Here is a 22965-nt window from a genome sequence, read left to right on the forward strand (position 1 = left end):
TGATAGTCCACCCCCTTGAATTCCTCAGCTCATGAAGCTAGCCAGCCTGGGGAACGCAGAACACTTAGTTGGAACTGCTCCAGCCTATTGTTATTTTAACCTGTGGTTCCTGTTTTGGCATCCTTCTTGAAAACACACCTTTCTCCAACACAGGTGGGAGCACTGATGCAGGTGTACAAGCAGGCAGCCAGCCACAGTAAGATGCTCCAAGATCCAGTGAGATGGATCCTTCCCCTTTCTCTACTGGTTTTAGATAATCCCAAAAAGATACAGCTCTATCATCTTAAGCTGGCAGGTGTGAGAGGCCCCAGGGGTGCTCCATGTTCCTGAGCCTGCTGTGGGTCTCACTGGCATCCTGCACACTGCCCTGCAGAGGTTCCTGGCAGCAAGCCTTGGAGATCCTGCCTGAGCCTGCTGCCAGCTGCCCAGCCACCTCCTTACCATATTAATGAGGGACTAAGGGTGCCATTGGGATAAGGCCTGCAGTCTCTCCAATCCTAAATAATCACTAACAGCACTTTCCTGCAAGGTTCTTCTCCCCTTTTTCATGCAGTAAGACTATTTGCAGGTGTATTTTAAAAACCTCTGTATCTGTACAGCAAACCAGCTGAGATTTTATGGATCCTAACAAAGGGAAGGTACACCTAGCATTCTTCTAGCAGAGCTGGGATTTACCAACATGTGGACAAGATGAATTGAGTTAATAAGAAGCAGAGTTCTCCAAGGGTACTTTCAGTCTATCTTAGAAAAGTACTGTTTTGAAATAGCTGTAGCTTTACAAAGAAAACTACTTCTATATCAGACAACAATATGGGTACACAAATAATGCCTTTTGCATTTTTTTCAGTCAGCAGACAGCAACATTTCTCACCCCTTACTCAGAACAACCCACTTTGCAAGTAGAAAGATCACTCATCCTACAGACAGATTAAATACTCTGTGTTGAAGATGACAGACATTTTAAAGTGTCAAAAAGCGTGTCTCCATCACCTGGCCAGCTGCTGAAGTAAGAGCAGTGATGGTTAACTCTCAGCCTCAAACCCAGAGATAAAGCATTTCCTCCAGCTGCCCAGTCACAACACCTCTTGCTACTGCTCACACCCCAAATCATCTGCAGTCATGAATGAAAGGCAGTTCTCCACCCAGCACAATTGTACATGCAGCCTGTGGGCCATTTCCATGACGACACCAGCTGAAAATGGAACAATCAAACTCTTCAATGCAGGAAAAAATACCTAACGTTATTAGGTTCATCTTACAGCACAAACATTTTTCTCCTCTGCCTTGCAAGAGAGGTATTTTTGACAGTGTCTGTAATCTGCACAGAGCCAAGCACATCACCTCCAGTTAGCTGCTGGCCTCCAGGAGCTAAATGCAAGCCTTCAGCTTGCCTCCTTTTCTACAGATTATGGCTGTGAAACACAGCTAACTGGGAGATGGAATGCTAAAATAGAAAAAGTACCAAAAGCTTGGGGATCACAATTTAGAACAATTTTTTATTTAAACAGTGTTTAAGTTCAGTCTAGAATTAGTTGCTTCACAAAACAAGAGCAGAAGTCTGTGTCCCCTTCTCCTCATTCACATGTAGAAATCAGTCAAGTCTTGAAGAAAACACACACCCACCCACACACCCCTCCTTCCTGAGAGGTCAGGGTTAATCCCTGGAGTGAGCACAAGCTTCACCCTCCCCTGACAGAAGAAGCACATGCCATGGAGCAGGTCCTAATATTCAGCACGAGGCCAGAGATGAGTGTGCAGAGGCAGACATGTGCCTAAAATAGGCAGCGCACACTTAATGGCACACAGCTACATTACTTAGCTTCAAGGTGGTAACTTCCTCTTTTCCCTCCTCTTCCCAATGTCCACAAAACATCAAGATCTGTTTGATTCTTTCTTCCTTATGACCAAACAGAATACCCAAGAGCCAGTCGGTGAGTGATCTAAGTAATGGCCAAATTTGCCAGTGAACAAATTCTTAGAAATACAGACTTTGGAAATGGGAAACATTGTTAAAATCACTCTGCAGCTGCTGCTGAGTTGGTTTTCTCATTAATTCTGCCTTGGGGAGAGACAACCATTATCTGCTTTTTTAAACAAAACAACTGTGGAAGCTGACATGCTGAAACACAGCAGAATGATACTTGCCCAAGTCCATTCAGTCATCAGCAAAACCAGGACTGCAAACCCTGCAGGCTGCCAGGTGTGTGCTGCACATCTGTCACACTGTCCAACTGCCTTCTTCTTTGAGATGGAACATGCCAGAGACACAGAAAACTTCAAGTATTTTATTTTCAAAAACTCAAAAAATAATACATGATTGCTTTTGGTTTTTCTTTTTTAATAAAAAACTCTCTTAGCTGCCATCTCTTTAGCTGTCACCATTTACACTTCCTCAATACGCCGCTTTTTTTTGGGACTCACTGAACATGTTTCTGCTTCTCTGTCTTGCAAGGCACTGCCAGAGTCAAACTCACAGCCAGCATCAGCTGCCTCCAAAAACAAAACATCATCAGCGTCATCTCTGCTCTCAGAGAAGGTCTTCTGGAAAAGGTCATAGATTGTCTTCTGCTTTGGATCTGGCTGAGGAAACAGAAGAGAACAGGATCTACATCCACACTGCCATGTAAAACTGAGCAAAATCAGAGGACACTCCCCTTACACAGTGCACGTGTGTACAGATCATACCATACATCACACATACACACATGTATCTCATACATATATACTCAAAGACCTATATATAACATGGATGCTAACAGGTCTCCTGGCAAACAGCAGGCTTGGAACTTCTGTGGAGAGTCCAAGCCAAGGCATGGATCCTGGGAGGAGTTGAACAATCTGGTCTGCAGCATTAAGGGCAGAACAGGTGTAATTCACCTGTGCCAATCTAGATGTACACAAGCCAAAGCTCATTCAGGCTCTCCCGGGGACCACCAATATTCTTTCAGGTCAATTACCTTAGGACAGTAATTAGTTGACTCAGCTGTTTCAGAGAAATTGGTTTCTGAAAGACCAGCTTCACCCAGCACTTTGATCTTCTCCTGAATCATTGGCCTAGGAGTGATAAACGGGTATTACTGAAAGGCAAAAACCAAGGACACTGCTTCATTTACTATGTGTAGATTAAAAAGGATACAACTGGGTATAAAGATGGCTTCTCTACCAAACTTTGTGGGTTCCTTAACCTGTCCTGATCTTGTTTATAATCACTGTATGCTGTCTTGAGATAGCAATCAATTAAATTGCTAACAATTAGAGGATTCTGGGCTATAAACATTTGAAGAACACATCCGTTCAATAGAGAAACTGGTTTACTGAGGCAACACCAATGGTATGAAGTCAGACCAAGAAGATGCAGCTAAAGGGACTCCTGGCAGCCTGTGTGCTCAGTCTCCAAGGCAAGCAATGGTAAACCCCAACAACAGATGCATCAGTATTTCAAGGATAACTCCCAGTGTACAGCAGGAGGAAGAATCCATCACTGGTCCAAGAGGCTGAGAGGTCCTGGCCACACCTGCACACTGAACACTGAAAAATGCCAAGGCCATGGCACAATTAATGCATTTACCAAATAGTCTCATCCTCTTGTTCTTTTTCTTGTCTTTAAAAAGATGCCACTGTCCTTTCGAGAGCCATATTTCTTCCCCATTAAGCACTAATGACTGCACAGACAGCATTTCACAAATAAAGGCAGAATTACTGTCATTAACTTTCCATGAAATCCGGGTGATGCATCAGTTTCCACATCCTTGCATTGTAGGGTTATAATTACTTGCCATCATGATATTCTGGGAATTGCACAAGTTCACTTAGTTCATCTATTCCTTTAAACAAGGTAATAAAGATGCAATTTTGGACTTTAAATGAAGCAGCTAGTGGATAATTTCTTTTCATCATTTGCAGGTCAGCTCCCTTGCAGCACTAAAGATTCCTCAGATCCTGCCCACTCGCAGATGGATTAGCCAGGTTCCCCAGCCCTAAGGACTAATGTCCACTAGTAACTCTTACTGCAGCCAAAAAGCCTCATACCACAACTATCCAGAGGTGAGTCAATATCACCTTTTTAATCTATCTGAAGGGCTCACTGAGGAGCAAGAAGAAGGCAACAATACAGTCCTCCTCCACAGCTCCCTGTCCAAACACACAGCAGCCAGATTGCTCCTCAGAAGTAATCTACAATACACTGAACCATCTCCTGTGTCTGCTGACTTTGCTTGAAAGTCTCAGCACTTTACAGTACCCTAGCACAAGAATGTTCTGAGCTGTTATCTAAGACAATTCTGCCCCCTTACACGGAGACTGTGAAGGTTTTAGATCCATCAGCTCTCCCAGAACCTTTTAAGAGCTCTTTCTTTGTCAGGTAACTACTTCTATTCTTCCTGCTTGTCAGCCACTCAGTCATGTCCACTGCAGCCAGACCATGTCACCAGCTTGCAGCAGCCCTGGCACATACTGATCCTCCCTTCACAGGCTGTGGACATCAGCACTAGCAATAACCTCTCACAGCACAGATGTGACAAACACTGGAAACATGTGTCAGGAGAACCAAAGTGTCTTTCTCAGTTCTTACCATAAGTAGTCATCTGCTGTGCCTTTAGCCACCAGGTAGTGAACATTAACAGAGCTGGTCTGTCCAATTCGGTGTGCCCGATCTTCTGCTTGGATCAAAATCTTAACATAAAAACATGACAAATAAAAAGTGAAAACTGCAACATCTGAGAAACAGTGTAAGCACCAGAGAAAAGAAAATCTCATTTCTTCTGCTTAGCAACTCTTTCTTATCTGGATTCTGTTAAGACCTGCATTCCCAAACAGAGTAAGCCAAGAAGTAATCTGGTACACCAGGTTCCCAAAAGGCACTGAACAGTTTTCCAAAGTAGAGGGTCAGCACTGGTGATGGACCCTTTCAAGTCTTGGCTGGGAAACCCTTAAGAGCTCTGTCAAATTCAGACAGAAGCATGTTTCCCTTTTGTGCCACCTTCCTCTGCCAGCTAGCTGTGTAAACCAGCCTCACAGGTTCAAGCCAGGCACCTGTGGTTGCAGAGCCAGCAGACATCAGAAAGAGACAAACCCTAGAGAAAGCTGCCTGCCCATTACACCTCTTAATCAGCAACATTTTTGCTCTCTAGGGAACATCCAACCCCTGTTCCCTCCAGGACACTTACCCCTGGGTTCCAGAAGAGCTCTGCAAACACCACCAGATCTGCAGCAGACAAAGTCAAGCCCATGTTTGCAGCAGTGAGGGAAAGGACAGCCACAGCCTGCTTTTCTGAGAACTGGAACTTCTGGCACAGAGACTGCCGCTCGGCTGAAGATGTAGAGCCGTCGATGCGAATGTGCTCAATGTGCTGTGAAATGGCAGAAGATGCTTTTAGGGACCTGGTGTCCCCTTTCTTGTATGCTCCCTTTTTTGGAGCACTATGTTTTAGTGGATTCCATGTCTAGTGCTGCCACTGAGCAAAGTCACCAGTGCCACTGTGGGTTATAGTCCAGAATGTTATCTTAAAACATTCTTCACACTGCCCCAGCATCACACAGCATGCTTTAGGAGCATCCATGGAAATCTCACATGAGAAGTTAGACAAACAAGAGAAGGCAAGAGGAATGATTGGCAGGTCTGTCGAGTCTCCCTACAGTATCTTAGTTCAAAAATATAAGAGCACCACAGAGGTAAAGGGAGGCAGGGATGTTGAGCTTGGGTAGTCTCACTCTCCCTCTGAGGAAAGCCTGGAGAACAATGGCCACACAGGGTAACATGCCTCCAAGAATTCACAAGCTCCAGGCCAGAAGTGGAATTAAAGAACATTACATACAATAAAAGCCATTCAGCTAATGCAAAGTGCATGCTGTGAGGCATTCACCCTGACAGCTCAGCTCCCTTGGCGAAGGGCACACTCAGAAGCACAGCAAGTAGAAATCATCTCTGTCACTAACTGTCCTAATCCATCTGACCAGCCATAAATCCAGGGGGTTTTTGAACAGCTTTGAAGCTGGAACAGTGATAAAGTTAAGACAAATCACACTTACTTTCTTCTTCAGCTCTGCAACTACTGCATCCAACATTATCTTGTGATGAGCGAACACCAGGAATTTATTATTCCCACTTTCCAGTAACTCCAGGATGTATTCTCTACATGAAAAAGGAAAAACACCAAAACACTATAAAATTACGTGCTGAAGAAATACAGACTTTGCTCACAACAAATTTTGAAGATACTGCCCATCTATACACAAACATAAGGAAACAGACTAGCATAAAAAGCTGCAGTAAAAGTGCCAGTAGCAAGTCAAATCTTCTATAAATTAAAATAAAGGAAAATTCGCTCATTTTTTTCTTCACCACAGGCAGACAGCTGCCTACATTATACTTGGGTGTCAAATAGAATCAGTTTATTACATCCTACTTGGAACATGACATCCCAGACCAATTGACTGAAGGTCATCTATACTTAATTACAATCTCACTCACCTATCTGTATTTCTAACTTCTGCACAATCACAATACACTAAAATCATCTGTATGCAGCTAAACTTCCTGGGTTTACTTGGGATTGGTTTTTTATCAGAATAAAACACCTCTAAACATACTGATCAGAAAAAAATAACTTTTCTTGCAAGGGTTCCCACTGACAATTTACTTCAGCTTAAGTATCTAAATTATGTGGAGTTATCCACATGCATAAAGGCTAATGGCCAATGAGAGGCAACATGACTCCTTTTAAATGACAAATGAAAACATCTAGTTTTTCCCATGTACAACAGAACCCATTTCAAGTTAGTAACTTGTATTACAATCAGGTTAACTGGAGCCTGAGGAACACCTATAAGCCCATACAGATGATATTTTTTTCTTTGAAACAGCTTCTCAAAGTTGTTGAGAAGATCAGGAATACCAAGACCTTTGCTAAAGTCAACACATCTTAGGTCAGCAGCAAGTGTTACGAAGGACCAAGAAAGATTTCCAGCAGTGTATTAAGATGGCAGACAACTTTTCAGGGTTCATAATATTCAGATCCCCATTACATGACAGTATTATTTAACAAAGAAATCTGGGAGAGAAGTGGGATTGCTGTATTTTAAAACAAATATCAAAGCAAACAGTCACATTAGTAAGCAGATGCCAACCAACACATCACAATTATTTTATATCTCATTCCCACATTCTATTTAACAAACGGCAAGTCATTTCAATGGAAGTAATGGAAGATATGTCATTAAGGGCAAGACATGGGAAGTGCTGATGATCATAGGACAGTACCATTAGTTAGATGGTACTGTACCTTAGCAGCTTGTAGTAATTGATATTTTAAATCTTATGAAACCCCAGGAAAAAATGGACTACTTTCAGAGAGTCAAATAAACAGCACTTCATGGGTTTATATTCAGTTCACACTTGCAACTGAAATAAAAAGAAGAGAGTCTTCTAACTGTTCACTAACATAAAAGGAAGAAACTCTTCTACAGAAATAAATGCTGGGACTATGAAGTGCAGTTCTGTGCCAAACAAATTTTGCAGCAAGGTCTGCGACTGTGAAATCCCACAGTTGGTCCTTACATGCAGAGAGCTGTGGAAAGTAAACCATTTTCATTTTATTACCATACTACTTATTAGAAAGTTATGCTATGACCTAAAGCAACTCCTTTGCAGTCCCAGCAAAAAGGCTAAGGATGAAAGGGCACAGAAAGAAATTACTTCTAGGGAAGAGAGAGTTAAAAGCACACCTGTGGTACAAAACCTTTACTACTGAGGTCCCATGTGAGCCCTGTGGAAGAGCCAAGAAATTCAGTAGGAGCTGTGAGATTCCTGAAGCAATTAAAGCTCAGCCCATCTCAAAAGCTTTTTGGTTCAGGATTCCCGCTGCAGCAGAACTGCAGCATTTGTTTTCTCAAATTCTGTTGATGCTTTCAATTTCATTAGTCCCCCACTCCTTAAATTGACAAAGGGTCCAGACCAGGTCCAGACCACTTGATCCAAGTCCCAAACACAAAGTCATTTTAAATGGTTCAAATGACAGTTTAGATTTGTATCTGGAATGAAATCCAGACTTAATTCAGCCAAAGAACCCCAAGAGAAGAAAATGTTTAGTGCGTTGTAATTACAATCAAGTTTTTCTAGGCTGACTTGAGGCTATGCTTCATATCCCTGCACTGTTATCTCTAAGGCACTGTCCCCCTGTTCTCAGCAGAAAAGCACATTTTACTGCCCAAGAATGCAGCAGTGACACGGTGCTTACACGACTGAGCGGATTTTAGCTTCTGCTGTTTTGCTGAAAAAGATGAGAAGAGCTTCCTTCTCCTGTTGTTTCTGTAGAAAGAAGAGATAAACAAATTTGAGTCTCCAAAATGCCTTTTCTCTTTCTTGCTTACAGATCTGGTATTTCTGCTGCTGCCAATAAACACTTTGCTAGGAAAAAAATCAGCCTAAAAAAGCACAACAATAAAGGCCTGGAGGGGAAGTCTCCTACTCGCCATTAGGTACCACAGATACTCACTCACACAGCCCTGACACCTCCCTTCCTACCTCCCACTCAACTCCTACGAGCTGGATGACAAGTGTATCACAAGTGCAGTTTTAGTTGAGAAAGCGTGTCCCAACTAAAATGGCAAGGAAAAACCCCAAAGTTCTTACAGAATTGTATTACAGCCTGAGAGCCTACAATATGCATTTTCTATCCATGCAAGGCAAACAAACAAGAAAAGCAAAAATAAACCCTTCACAATTTTGGCTACTGCTCTGTTCTCAACACAACTCAGACAAGGCTGGTTTTGTAAGCTGAATGAGATTACAAGGCTAGACAGGAGAGTAAGTAGAGAGGCAGGAGATATGAAAGACAGCTAGAAATTACTAACAAGAGAGAAAAAAGGAGAGGAAATGGTATTTCACACAAAGGGACAAAGCAGACCACTTAGATCAAAGGCAAATAAAGCTGAGCTAGTTTTGATTGTGCTATACACTCATTTAAAACTGTGCCTTCACATAAGGTGTGGCACTGACCTTTGGAACTCAGGGTACTGCTTTTTCACGAAAAAAGTTTTTTAAAATAAAAGTACTTGAAATAGCAATGGCTCATCGCAAAAATAAGTTTCTGACTTACACTTTCATATCCTTTGGCCATCTTCTTTGCTTCAGCTGCCAAGGCAGCTTTGGTCTTTGCACTAATGCCTTCAGGAGCCACCACAACCATTTTGCGTTGCTTGGCTGGAAGCTGGGACAGCACATCTGATTTCAGACGTCGGATCATGATGGACTGTTCCAGCAAAATTTTCAGTTCAGTTAAGTTGGATGATCCAGAGTAATCCCAACCCCATGGCATCTGGGAAAGATCAAAGCAGTTACATACATATAAGACACTGCTCTGCATACAATCCAAAAGCAGAATAAATTTCCAGGGAATCTGGACAAGGCAAGAACTCACCAGTCAGCAGGATATGTGACAAAAACAGCAATAAGGTAGAAGCATACAAACTAATCCACTCAACATGAGGGAAGCTTCCCTTCTTCCTACCTACAAGAGCTCAGGGAGGTGCAGGGAAGACGACTATGCAGAAAGGTGGCAGGGATCCATCTCTACTCCAGCCCTGTGCCCTGATATTCACTCTCACACAGCAAGGTGTTGCTGCTCTCCACCTGCAGCTTTGAGCAGGCCAGAAGAACTCACTGCGGTTCTGTTGCAAGCACATTTATCTCAGCTTTAAGCAGAGAGACACAAAAATATTCTCTAACAGCATGAGGACAAACATCCTTAACCCAGATGCCTTCACAGAGCTGTTACACTTGTCTGACATGCTAGGTCAGAACTGCCTGTTCTCCACTGTGACCTGACTCCTGCTCTGCTTCCTGACATACTCTGTTTCTGCCATTACCGTGTTTGGCTCAGACTCAAGCAAACCAGAAATAAACTGTGGCCCAAAAGACATCACTCCAAACATTGTCTCTTCAAAGCATCATCACGTTGAAGCTCCTCTGAACAAGCCATTCATTTACTCCTCCTTGAAGCACTCCCCTCTAAACCTGGCCTACCCTCCAAGATCCTGTGTGCAGGCAATATACACCTGTTCAACTAATCTCAGCTCATCACTTCTCCTACCAGCAACCCCACAGCCTATCTTTGTTCTCTGAGAAAGAACAACAGTGGCATCAAAATTGGTACATTCCCCAAAAGAAGCATCTTTCAAACAACTGTCTTTCAGAGAAGAGACCAATATGGTTTTAATGCTGAAGCAAGGGAAAAAAAGAAACCCTTCTGGTGCAATTGAATACTGAAAATCAAGGTGGAGAGAGAGGTGAAATCTTTCTCATAGCTCTAGTTCTAACTGATATTGGCAGTATCCAAAAATACAATCTCTGGTCTTGGAATAACAATCCAAAGTAAGCCACTACATATTCCCTCCTGAGATGCATATAATGGAGATGTGAGGAGCCTCAGCACTTCGATCGGCTATATTAATTGATAAAATAGATTTAACCTTAAAAATCTATACTGATTTTGTCTTCCCCAAGAGAAAACCACTACAACACGTAAATGGAAGTAAAAGAGAAAGAAGCCCCAAAGTATTCACTGCATCCTCCATCCTCTCTTAGAATACATGAGACAAAAAAGAAATCATACTAGCCATAAGGTTAGTCATACTACTGACCGTATTAAGGGGTGGTGGTTTGATGCACAGGGATGAGAACATGCTGTGGGACAGGAAGAGGAGGAATCCAAGAGCTTAAGACAAGTAAGACCTCTTTAATATCCAAAAGTGAAGGTTCCTACTTTAGGCCGAGATAAAACAATCTGCAGTCCTATTGCCATATTTTACTAATGTGAACCATTAACTGACTTCAGATTCTGATACTTATGGCCATCATTAAACTCAGCTGACTTAATCTATTCCTACATAATTATGCCACCATCTGATTAGCTACAGTTGGTTCATTAAAGCAGGAAACAATTCAAACCCTAAACACATAGCCAGTTTGAATCCTGCAGAATTAAAACTTTGGCTCTGACAACAGCCCAGTGGTGCAAGGCTAGAGTTAATAAGCCCACCTGGATCTCAGCCAGCCTCTCAAAAAAACAACATGAGTATCACTGCTCTGCTTCCCTGAAACCAAGAGTGCAACACAGATGCCTCCCTCAGGTCCTGGAAAGCTAGCTCAAGTCCACCTGGGTTTATTAGCTTCAGGCATTCTGCATGAAAGCTGACATTGCTGAGCCACAGTCTTCATGCTCCCTTTCTGCATTTCTCAGGCTCCATGGGCCCAGCAAAGCAGATGGACAGAACCAAGAAGGACCCCCCTGGTGCTGTGCCCAGCCTCCAAAGCCCACTGCCCACACTGCTCAGTGCACTGGTAGGTGAGTAGGAGGGATTAACATGATTAGCAAGGCCTGCTGTGGGGCCTGGATATTCCTCCAGCTACCTCCTTCCACTTAAAAGCCCATGTTTTCCCGCTTTCCACTTCCATAACAAGCAAGTCATACATATGCTTTATGTCCACATAGCCAAATTGATTTCAGAAGAGCAGCATCCTCATAAGGCAAAGAACAGGGCACACACAGAGCCAAGATACCATCTACTGTCATGTGAAAAGCACATACAGGCAGAGTCCCCATGGTGTGTTTAGGTTATATATTTCTTATGGTGCTGGGACAATTTGCAAACAAGGAAACAGCCTAGCTCTGTGCTGCACCTAGCTAGTTAGAAAGAGATGATTACTTTTGGAATTGGAGGGGGGAGGGAGAGGGAGCGGGAGCGGGAGAGGGAGAGGATTTATTTTGCCAAAATGTACATCTGGCTTTGATCTGTAACATTCCAGAACACATGCTTCCAACTGTGATTTTCTTACCAAAGTGTTACAGCATCTTACATGAGTCAGTAAACTTATTACTGTGTTAGCAGGAGCTGCCAAACTCTTACAAATTCAGAGCATGTGCTCAGATAGAAACTACTTAATATTTGCCAACATCAGCCAGTTTGAAAAATGAATTCACAGCATGTATTTTGGGAAACAGTCTTGGGATATCTTGTAAATAACAGGTGACATTTCACTTGCTGCATTTTTAAAAATACAGATACTGGGAGGTTGAATTAATAAAAAATTATAAACTTTTATTTGCAATTTTCTGTCATAAAATCTTGAAACAGAAACTAGTCAGACTGTAGTTTTAAATTGAGTGGATCAGGTTTGCAAATTTTTCTTTAATCTTATAATGTAATCGGATTTATTGTTAATACCAAAACATATATACATAACACCTTTCATCCTTACACATCTTCAAAAGCCTTGCTAAGCCTCTCTGGTTCTGTGCAATTCCACCTCCGCTCATAATGCTGCCAATTTCAGGACAGAAAGCAGAACTTATTTGAGTAGTGACAGCAGAAGTACAACAGTTCTTCAGAGAAGATGGAACTCCTAACACAGTCTCAGGTTAGAGCTACACCAACAAATGTGAGGGATACTCTACAGTCATGAAGGAACCAACTACAATCACCTTTTAAATTTTTTCATTGTCCGTATTAGGCAGTCCCATCTTTTTCTCTAATACTGTCTACATATGTTCATTTCCAGCAGCCCCACTTCTCCAAACAACCAAATTCTTCCTAGGTTCATGCTATCATTTACTGACATTAACTGCAACAAAATGTCCCAGGTGAGCATGGAGAAGACCAACAATGCTCAGCTGTCTAGGAGAGGCAGGTCAAACATAGAAACAAAGTTGTACTAGAAATCCTGATGAAGTTTTGAAGGGAAGCTTATATAGATTGGGACCTCCATGCTGAGTTTCACTGAAGGTTGAAAAGTCATTTACACTGAACATACTGTTACAACCTGGATCCTGTAAAACAATTTAATTTCTTTTATCCAAGGTCCACATGCCTCATAATTGAAATGACAGCTACTTGTGCAGAACTTTACCCTTAACAGGGGCTATCAAACTCCAAACCTACTTAGGCTCACATGCTGCAAATCAACTTTCCTTTTTACTGCAGAAAACCAAGAAGATTAGACTGTATCTCTTCATTTCCCTCTAGGAACCATTCTGAAAAGAATGCTCAGAAAGGAATATTTCCGTTTTAAAGATAATGAAGCTTAGCAGAAGATGTGGCCTCTCCCTCCATGTAATTCCTACTATGGATGGAGACCCAGGACTGATGCTCTGTGATGCTGCTTGCTATGGCCCTAATCTAATCAACACATCAGCACATGACCACCAAAGCCAATTAAGTATCCTCTGACTTGCACATTTGGACATACACAGGACAGCACTACACTGGCTATGAAAGCAAGTGGGCATTCAGACCTAGGAAAAAGGGGATTCCAGAATTTTATGAGACTGCAGTAAGAATCTTCTTGGTAGAAACTTGGTATATGTTAGCTACCCTGCACAGAAAAGAAAACACAAAAGCCCTACAAATAACTGCAACTATTTTTATGGCATACACTGATGACGTTCAGTTCTTCAATAAATATTTGTGAACACTGAAATGGTCATTTGGTATTTCCAACCACTTTACTAAACACTCCGACTTAGAGCTGTGGGGATTTGATACCCTCTTTTGTGTCAATGCAACCATCACAGAAGATCCTGGAGCCTCTGTGTACAAGAATCAGCAAAAGCTGTTCTCCTAGCAGTGTGTGTTCCAACACACACAACAGCCCTAGGGATGGCAAATCCAAGTACAGGTGAGTTGCCCATACCTTGGCAGTAAGGCAGACATTTGCTATCGTGGCTGCAAGTGCTGGCTTCCTGCAAAGCCAAATTTGTGCAGTGGTTGGACTCAGTAACTCTGTGGAAACAACTGCTGGGCAGCTGGCAGAGGAGTTATTTTTAAAATATGCTAAGGATTGCATCCATTTCCTAAATTAGAAGAGGGTGGAATACAAAGATACAGTCTGTAAGTCTTCATTCTTTTACTTACCTGGAGGTATAAAATCCAAAATCCCAAGCAACAAAGTCCTGTATCAAACAGTGACTAAGACTAGAAACAAGGGGAGTTTTGTTGGTTGTTTTTTATTTTTTAAAAATGAATTAGCCCAAATCTGCAGCTGCTTAAAGGCCCCTTAGTTACTCTGCCCCTTTAAAAAACTCAGGAGGGCAAGATTTGATAAGAATAGGCTCCTTTCACCAGTTATGGCCATATTTGTTTGGGGATTTTTCCCCCCATTTTTATTTCCATGGCTTTCAAGGCAAGAAACACTACTGCCTTCACATCTCAGGGCCACCACTTCAGCACCTAGACCTCCTCAGCTTCAGAACTTTCAAAATGTTACTCTGCAGAGAAACTTTCTCAAAACAAGATGTAGTATCATGCAGAAAGAAGAAAGAAGGAAAGAAAAAGCCTCCCCATTTTGAAAAGAAACACGGCGCTGTTTGCAGAGTCCCAGTTGGTCCCTTTCCCCCACAAGTACCTTCCTGGCATCGCAGTAGCGCAGCCCGAAGCAGTGGAACTGTGGGAAGAAGGTTGGCTGCACGGCGGCGATCTGCGTGTACAGCTCGGCGGGCCGCGACATGGCCGGCGTTCCCGAGAGCAGGATCACTCTCTTGGCAGCCTGCAAAAACAAAGCAGGGCATCGTGGCTTACAACAGAGCAGAACTTAAGCAGTCATCTCAGTCCTGAAAGAAAATCCCAGACCCCCTGTTCAAGTTCCCTAAATGGAAGAGTGCTTGGCTTTCACAGGTACTTTCAGCTATCACTGCCTGAAGATGTTCAAGGACAGTACTTCGAACTTCCAGGGAGTAGGACAAGCCACATGGTTTCTTAGAGCCATCCACATGCTCTAAGGGAAGGCTACATCCATTTTTACTACAGTACTTTCTGAATCAGCATTTACCCCCTAGAGACGTTAATATCTTATGCCTGGCTCAACTTTTCATTTGGCATCAGCTATCACAGGAAAATGACACACCCTCGGCAGGTAAATCCCCAACTCCAAAATAAATTCTCTCATCATAAACCTGCCACAGCAAGCCACAAGCAGACTGTCTTACAAAAACAGAAGAGATACAAAGAATAAGGGTTTTTTTCTTACTTTTTTGTTCATTTTTTAAAAATTATACTAGCAAGGAGGAAAAAATTAAGCACTCTGAAGTAGGGCCAGAAGAAGATCTGGCAGCCAATGGTGAGTGCAGGCACAGCTGGCTGAATACTAGAACATGAGAGAATAAATACAATTCATGTAACAAGACTAAAATTTGTTGTGGGGAGACAGGAAGAGGACGGAAAGCCTGGATCTAAAGTAGGTGCTCCCAAGAAGTAGGGGAAAAAATGACACTAGAGACATTAAAGTCTCCAAGATACACTTCTACCTTCATACTGCTACTATTACCTAATTCTATTATTAGATATAAGCTATGAATTTCTACTGCTGTAAATTCACATACTGTAGTTAAATTACATGTGCCTTGCAATTTCCTACATGGTTCAATGCAGGTTCATTAAAATAACAAAGAGATTGTTGAGTGACATCTGTACCAACAGCTCATTCACATTTAAATGAAAAAGAAAATTAAATTCTTTTATCATTTCACTGAGATCAACAAGTCACCCAGATCTATTCAGCTGTTTCATCCACTTACCAACCAAATTTGGTGGAAAAAGAGTTCCGGAAATTAATTTCAAGCCCGTATCAGCTACTTCTGTATAGGCTGTGATCAAGGTGGGACTTGCCTTTTCCAGTAATCCCTATTAAACCGACCAGAGGGAAATGTGATCGCCACCAGGACCAGACAATTCCCATGAACATTAAAAAGCAGAATAGTTACTGAATTACGAGGAGAGGTCGAACATTTGAGCATGTCAGAAGGTGAGAGTTTGCACAAGACAGAGGTGCTGATGCCACTCAAAAGAGGAAGGAGTCACAGAGACCAGAGATACCAGATCCCATGATGAAACACTGATCAAGCTGAAATTAGGCCATTTTTTAAAATTAAGGTGAACAACTGAACAGAACCTAGGTGATATCGGACACCTAGTAGTAACCTTTGAGGAGGAGACTGACACTACTCTGAGAAATCTGCTGGAAGCAAGACAAGCAAGTCCCAAAAGTGCAAGAAACCTCTAAATGAAACCTGTCCCTCGTGGACCAACAGAAGGTAACTGCCAGAAAAAGGCATGAAGGCATGGGATGACAGACATCTCATGTAAGAAAACTCTGGATCAAGATAAAGCATGAACAAACTCAAAACAGACCAGGGACATAATAAATGCAACAATAACCCAACTGTGTTGGAAGAGTTTATGCCGTTTTCAAGGCTCTCGCTTCTCAGAGAGTGTTCCCAAGGAGGTGCACAAGATGAAGTTGGAACACTAATTCCTCAGTAGTAAAAACAATTATTCAGGCTCCTTCCTCAATCCCTAAATAGGTGTCAAAAGAGAGGATGATGAAGTTACACGTTATTTGAATTCTAAACTTGTCCAGCTGCTGCTTTGCTGTGTGTAACTTATTTCTGAACAGACAACGTATTCAACTACTACAAGTTCTTACCAAGGGCTGGGACATGTCTTCTAACCATTAAAATCAAACTGAAAAGAAAAGTAAAATCAAACCAATAAACACAACAAAATCAACCAACCAACCAAACCTTAAAAGACACTAACTCTACAAGAGCTGTGAAGAACTTCAGAAATTAATTCCAGAAAATTGTGTGTAACATGGGTGGTCTAACTCATTATCCCGAAGGTCCCTTTCAGTTTAAAAACCTGTGACAGATGGAGCTCAAGAAAGAACAGAAGAAAAAAAAAAACAACCTAGAACGACAAATTTCCAAGTGTTGAAGGCTGACTTAAATTCTGGGTGAAAGAAATGGCTTTGATTCCCCTTTCTTTTTCTAGTGGCAACTCATTTTGAATAGATGCCAATAAAGATTTGCTCCTGCAGAGATGTCTCTGCTGATCACTGCTTAATTCTTGTTTCCTGCTGAATCTTCTGTGCTGCCAAGAGTGAGCACATAGCCTCTTCCTTCAAAGGTCTGTAACAATAATATGGAACAACACCACAGAAAATAAGATGGCAGGGGCCAGAAAGGACTTTCTAGCAAAATCAGATCTTGTAATCAAATGATACATAGTTCCACACAGATGAACTAACATTAGCTGCTCAGTTGCATTTAGGCATGAAGTTCACGGAACTGATGGAGACCTGGTCTGCAGTTCTCATTTACTAAGCAGCCTAAAACAAACGTGTCTTTGTAGCATTACACAATACCAGCAAGAATTAATACCACAGCTGTGAAAACATTTACAAAAGTCACTTTTGAAAGTCAAAGAATAATTTATGAAATTATGGCACTTACTTTAGAGGTCGAGACCCAGCAACCAACAGTTCAAAGGGGAATAGGCAGGCGAAGGGGTTGTGTGACAGACAAATAATTGAACAGGCAAAGAGCCTCATTAACATACAATGACTGTCTCTGTGTTAAGTGAATTTCACAGCAGGAGCTCTGCCATATGCTATCAGACTGACATACTTTTTTAAGTAAGTGTGGCTGGTTCTGGCTGTACAATTACTCGTGTCCCCAGTTTTTGCTTACTGTGTCATTTTAAACTGCTTAGCTTAAGAATAGCTTATCCTGCAAAATGAAAAATCTGAGAAGGACCATAATAAAATAATCACCTGCTGAAATAGAAGATGTGATAAAGGGGAAGAGTAGCAGCTGCTTTGAGGAGTCTGTTTCTCTACTTGGGCAAGAGATTGGGCTCTGCATTTCGTAAGATGATCCTACAGTAATTATTCCAAAAATATAAATACTTTTCCCTATTGTTAACCAACATGTAGACAGACAATGTGTGTCAAACAGCAGTGATAAGCTATGACAGAAGCAAATTAAACTGCCTTCCTATTCCAAGAAGGAAAGAAAAATTGGAAGGTAAGAGCAGATCTGAAGATGAAGCCCTGAGGGCCAACAGCTTCTTCAGTTTCAAGATAAAGTTCCTCCTCTCAGCAGGTGACAATAAGAAAAGGTTTATTTATCGAATCCAAACAGATTTGTAACACCTAAAGACGCTGCTGTTTATTTCCCAACAGAAATAGAAATTTTTGTCTTCCCTCCTCACCTTCTACCTTCAGCATGGACCTGTTTCTCTCCACTATTTTTAAGTTGCTCTAGGGCAACAAGCATAAAAGGTTTAGATTCCAGCCACACAGTGTATTTGGACTCCCAGAGAAAAACCTAAGACCTTTAACCCTGCAAATATCAGGATGTGCATTAGACTATTAACTGGAACAGCAGCTCAATGGGAACAATCAAATCAGTAATATTATCCATGTGTTGGAGAGCAATGCTCAGAGACCACAAAGAATATAAGAACATTTAATGCCACTGGAATTTTTTATTAGGTAGTACCTTTTATTTCTCAGTTTCCAATGCCATTCTTCACTTACTGTCATGCTTCCAAAAAACTCGTCCATTTTCCATTGGGACCTTCCCTCATTTCCATGTCTTGCAGTATTCCATGCAATAAACACCATGCAGAACCTTGGCTGATCAAAATAAGTAGAGTCCTTTCCACTCTAGTCCCAAGAGATCCCACTACAGATCACTGAAAAAACTTCTGTTTTGTTTGTTTTTTTTCTCCACCCACATCCCTGAGGCTTTGCTGGTGTAAGGATACTGGTAGTATGTATACTCCCTCTCCTATGTTTATGTCTCTGAGCTAGTCTAATCTTAGAAGGAAAAAACAAAATGCTTACAAGAATTGTAACAATATTGACACTTTCTGCCTCTGAGGGAAGCAGATGCAGGGCAGAAGTGAAGGGAAGAACCAGTATTGTCAGTATGCCTAAGAGAACTTAGTCCCAAACATGAGACTACAGAAAACAGCAAGATGACAAGTAGGTCCTGTTACCAATTGACACAGCTTTGAATTAGGGGAAGGACATGCCAGGCCTAACCAGGCCTTTTGGTGACTCAACCACAGCCCAACAGTATGAAGCTATTCTCACTTTGATGTGCATGGAAACAAGACACAAAGGCCACTTTGAACACAGCAGCCTCCTGCCCCTGAGTAGTATGAGAGGTGCTGCAGCTGGGGACAAATCGCAGGCAGCTGCCAGCACAGACCTGCTGGTGTGAAAGCTGGCTGACTTTGAAAGCAGCATTTTTGCCACATGACCAAACATCAAAGGACTGTTTTCTGCTACAGCTTTCAATCCATCCTTCTCCATAATTCTGCAGAGATATACACAGACTGTGTGCAAACTCTACCACCTCCTTTCACACAGGCAGACGGAGCATTCTCCCCCAGGTACAAGTCTGCACACCCACAAATTTGTACATCCACTGGAACATGAAAGGAATAAGAAATATGGCCTAAACATCCTGCTGCTGGTATTTCACCCTATCTTACTGTTCATGCAGTTATAAGTTCCTCTCAAAGTTCTGTCCACTAAAAGTAAATTTGGCATAACATGTCTACATATTTACTCTAAACTATGACAAACTGAGGCAAGCCATGAAGCAGCAAGCACAGCCACTGCATACATTTAGCCATTATAAAATTTCTTACTCTGTCTCAATTAAAACTTTTCTGAATCTCTGTCAGGGTAGCAGCTAAGTATATCACAAAAGATACTGAGTGCTGCACACACAAAATTTGCTTTTATTAATATTAAAAAAAAAGTCTAAAAATTCCTAACTGGGAAACTTAGGTGACATGTTTAATACATGGCTTTGCTTGACAATTCCATACCATACTTGCTCTGCAATATATACAAGAAAGCAGGAAAAGATGAATTATGACCGAGTGGCTGAAAACACCACTTCATTTTGAAAACCAGTCAATATCAGATATTAAAACTAAAATAAGGCTTTAAATGCTGTAACCTTGAGCTAAAGATTTGAGAGGTGGAGATTCAGTTTGGCTATCTAACAAGACAAATTAGAAACTAATATCCAAGGTATGTGATCTTTATTATCAATGTACTAATTTAATCCAATTACTGTGCAGTTCTGTATAAACACTTGCAACAATTTATGTATTTTATTTATTTTAAAAATGGAAAAGTCAAAAGAGAAGATTTTATCAAGGATAAAAAGAATTAATTAAGTATGGATAGAACTGACAAACATTTCTGTCTCTGAAACATTTTCACTTAGATTTGTCCAGTGTCATTGTGGACTCATAAATCTTTGTCACATGTAAGGACCAAGGATCACATTTCTTAAGTAGATTTCTTTTTTTTCTGTCCCTAAAAGTCAGTTCAAGCTTTTATGCTTTAAGACATTGAGATCCTCACAGGAAATACCAGCAACTATGACAATTTCAAATAGTTTAAAGTAGTATTATGCTAACAGTTAGAAGTGGCAATGTTTAGAAGGTAGACAAATAAGCCATGAGTTAGCTTCAGGGGATCTGGTTACAGCACTGGCACAGCTGTACACCTTAAGGTAGGGACTGAGGAACTGTAGAACAGTTTACCTCTCAAAGACTTGCCTACAGTTACACCTTCTTCTGGTCTCTTCTGAGAGCCCTACTGCTGCTCAAATCCTTTTAACATAAAGAAGGCAAGAACAAGAATATTATCCTCAGCAGCATGTATAGCCACACCTCTTATTTAGTAATTTTAAGTATCATGTAAAATAATGAAAATACTCCCATTTCTACCCCACTGGCTACTTACTATAAGTATCACATAGTATAGTTCTTAAATTCAGTATTCAAGTGATGAAAGCTCCTGATATTTATGCAGTTCTTTCAAATACAAAATCATTGGTATGATGTGTTGTGCCAGTAGTGACCATATTATCACTCACTAGGAGCTGAGGACACAGCTGCCAAAGGGAATAGTTTTATGCAAAATGCCTATGTTGGAAAGCAAGGAGAGAAGAAAAATGGCTTTTACAGCAAATACTTCAGAAATTTTAGTCACCAACCAGGCAAATAGAATTTACCTGAACATCTAACACAAAACATCTGGTACTGCATACCCATCGCAGGTGGGATAATGCACGGTATCAACATGAAACTCTCAATGCTTTCAGAAGACTGAAATTCAGTTTCAGAAGCATCAGCTCTCAATTCTTTAAGACCAGTGATGTGACAGCATAAAACTGTAAATTCTCAGGAAGTGCATACAGGCAATTAACCTCAGCCTAACAGCTACCATCTTTCACTCTCATATCTTGCAGCCTACAAATGATTTTGACAAGCTGATCCTTACAAAGCTTCAAGTAGCAAAGGATGAGGCTGCTTTTTGAGCATTTTGCTCAAAACGAGGGCGAATTTGTTATTTTCCACGATTTTCAGACATAGACACTAATTATTGTATTTCAAACTGCTCACAGAATTGGACCTCCTACTTAAGTTTCCAAACGTTAAAAGCCTGAAGTGATTTGAAAACCCAGAGAAGACACAAGCCAAGCCTTTAAGGAGAACAACCAAGTTATTCAAGGACAACCATCTTCAGCATACCATTAAGAATCTTGCATATTAAAGTTGGTTGCTATAAAGCCATCACAGATCACATCTTCTCTTTAGACATACTGCTGATTAATTGCTGAAGAGGAACTGCATTTACCTTCTTCTAATGTACACACTCTGCAGTGTCCAGAAACTACCCATAACTTGAATCTGTATCTCTGGTCCCAGGACAAGAGGCAAACATTAGAATTTACATTTCTCCTGGCATTTGTAATTGATTGTTGCCTCCCTTCTTTGTGCCACTTGTCCCACTAATCTCCCATTCTGCCATTTCCCAGTATTTCTGTACATGTGACCAGCAGGAATGCTCCTAAGCCCCGGCCCCACAAACACACTGGAAGCCTGCAGTAACAGTTTAGATCCCTAAAACCAGGGAAGGGCCATAGGCAATGCCATTCTGACACACAGCAGCAATTTGTGTGCCAAGAAGTAACTGATAATGATTACTTTCATTTAACAAGGTATTTTGACACCACTATATTCTTTCTACCCTGAATACCTTCAGTAAGTTCTGACACTCCCTTTACCCTGTCACCACAGAACTCATCAGTGGCAGTACAATTATATCAAGGGAGTTTTAAAAGTTGTTTCATTAGGTTTTGCCATCTAATACTTGTATAGAAAGAAGTGGTAAAGCCAAACGTCAGTCCTGCATCTACACTGTTGCCTGGACTTTGTCTTGCACACCAAAAGAATTCAGCTGTTGGCCCCTAAACCTGGTAAATGGAGCAGCACTGCCCTGGGAGCCTGATGTTAGCAATCAGAGCTTTGGCACCCAGCATACACACCTTGAGGAGAGGCATGGCAGCTTGGCAGCGTGCAGTTTTTGTGTTCTTCAGGAAATGAGATTCATCCTGAAACAAAACAAGCATGAAAGCGAAGTCAGTTCAGATCCATACTCCAAATGCAGGTTACAGAACAAATTCCCAGTATTCTCAGCTATCTAGTATTACAGGCCTTTCACTCAGGATATTTCAGGCATTGGAACAGTCACATGAAATTCTAAACAAAAAGACAGGATGCAGAGTAGCAGGCTTCCTGCACTCAAACCTGCAGCTGCAAGCAAATGGAACAAAAATCAAACCTCGCAGGCATGAATCATAAATGAACACCAAAAAAAAAGTGAGCAGAGGGGGCTGGAGAGGGAAGGAGAAAGTGGAATATTATTTCCATAACTGATACTCATTTGCCCCTATGTATCTTTTAAATGCACCAAACACAGGAGGCCTATACAGTGCCAGTTCCTTTAAAAAGGGTTTAATGCAAATGATAAGGAAAAAAGAAATCTAATTAAGATCCAACTGTTCTGCTGATAGGGCTCACCAGGTGGGTAATAGTCTCCTACTTCAGACATCACCCTCAAATGGGCTTCACTTCTACTGCTATAGTAAAGCAGAACTTAAGGCACAAAAAGCAGTCAGGACCCTCCAAGGGTATATTCTCATCTTTCCACATGTGTAGAAAAAAGCATGTAAAGACAGTAAAGCTGTTTAGCCTCTCACGCACAGCCTTCTCCCTCCTAAATAACAAATAAGCTGCATTAATTTTCCCAGCCAC

At 41.5% G+C, this 22965-nt stretch overlaps 2 protein-coding genes across 6 annotated transcripts in view; one reads left to right on the plus strand and one right to left on the minus strand.

The window, feature by feature from the left end:
* Positions 1-22965, plus strand: part of ERCC3 (ERCC excision repair 3, TFIIH core complex helicase subunit) — a 387208-nt gene that overhangs the window by 36076 nt on the left and 328167 nt on the right. The gene's annotated exons all lie outside the window — the stretch shown is intronic.
* SMARCAL1 (SWI/SNF related, matrix associated, actin dependent regulator of chromatin, subfamily a like 1) overlaps positions 1535-22965 on the minus strand; it is a 35860-nt gene continuing 14429 nt past the window's right edge. For all 4 annotated transcript variants that reach the window (XM_063400791.1, XM_063400792.1, XM_063400794.1 and 1 more), the window contains exons 9-17: positions 22197-22262; positions 14399-14539; positions 9096-9314; positions 8235-8305; positions 6028-6130; positions 5166-5348; positions 4571-4671; positions 2958-3054; positions 1535-2580 (exon numbers count right to left, since the gene is read on the minus strand). In XM_063400791.1, the coding sequence (XP_063256861.1) occupies positions 2383-2580; positions 2958-3054; positions 4571-4671; positions 5166-5348; positions 6028-6130; positions 8235-8305; positions 9096-9314; positions 14399-14539; positions 22197-22262 (1179 nt within the window). In that variant the 3' untranslated portion in view covers positions 1535-2382. The remainder of the gene's footprint in view (positions 2581-2957; positions 3055-4570; positions 4672-5165; positions 5349-6027; positions 6131-8234; positions 8306-9095; positions 9315-14398; positions 14540-22196; positions 22263-22965) is intronic.

The sequence above is a fragment of the Prinia subflava genome, chromosome 6 (genome assembly GCF_021018805.1).
Source record: "Prinia subflava isolate CZ2003 ecotype Zambia chromosome 6, Cam_Psub_1.2, whole genome shotgun sequence".
NCBI classification, from domain to species: domain Eukaryota; kingdom Metazoa; phylum Chordata; class Aves; order Passeriformes; family Cisticolidae; genus Prinia; species Prinia subflava.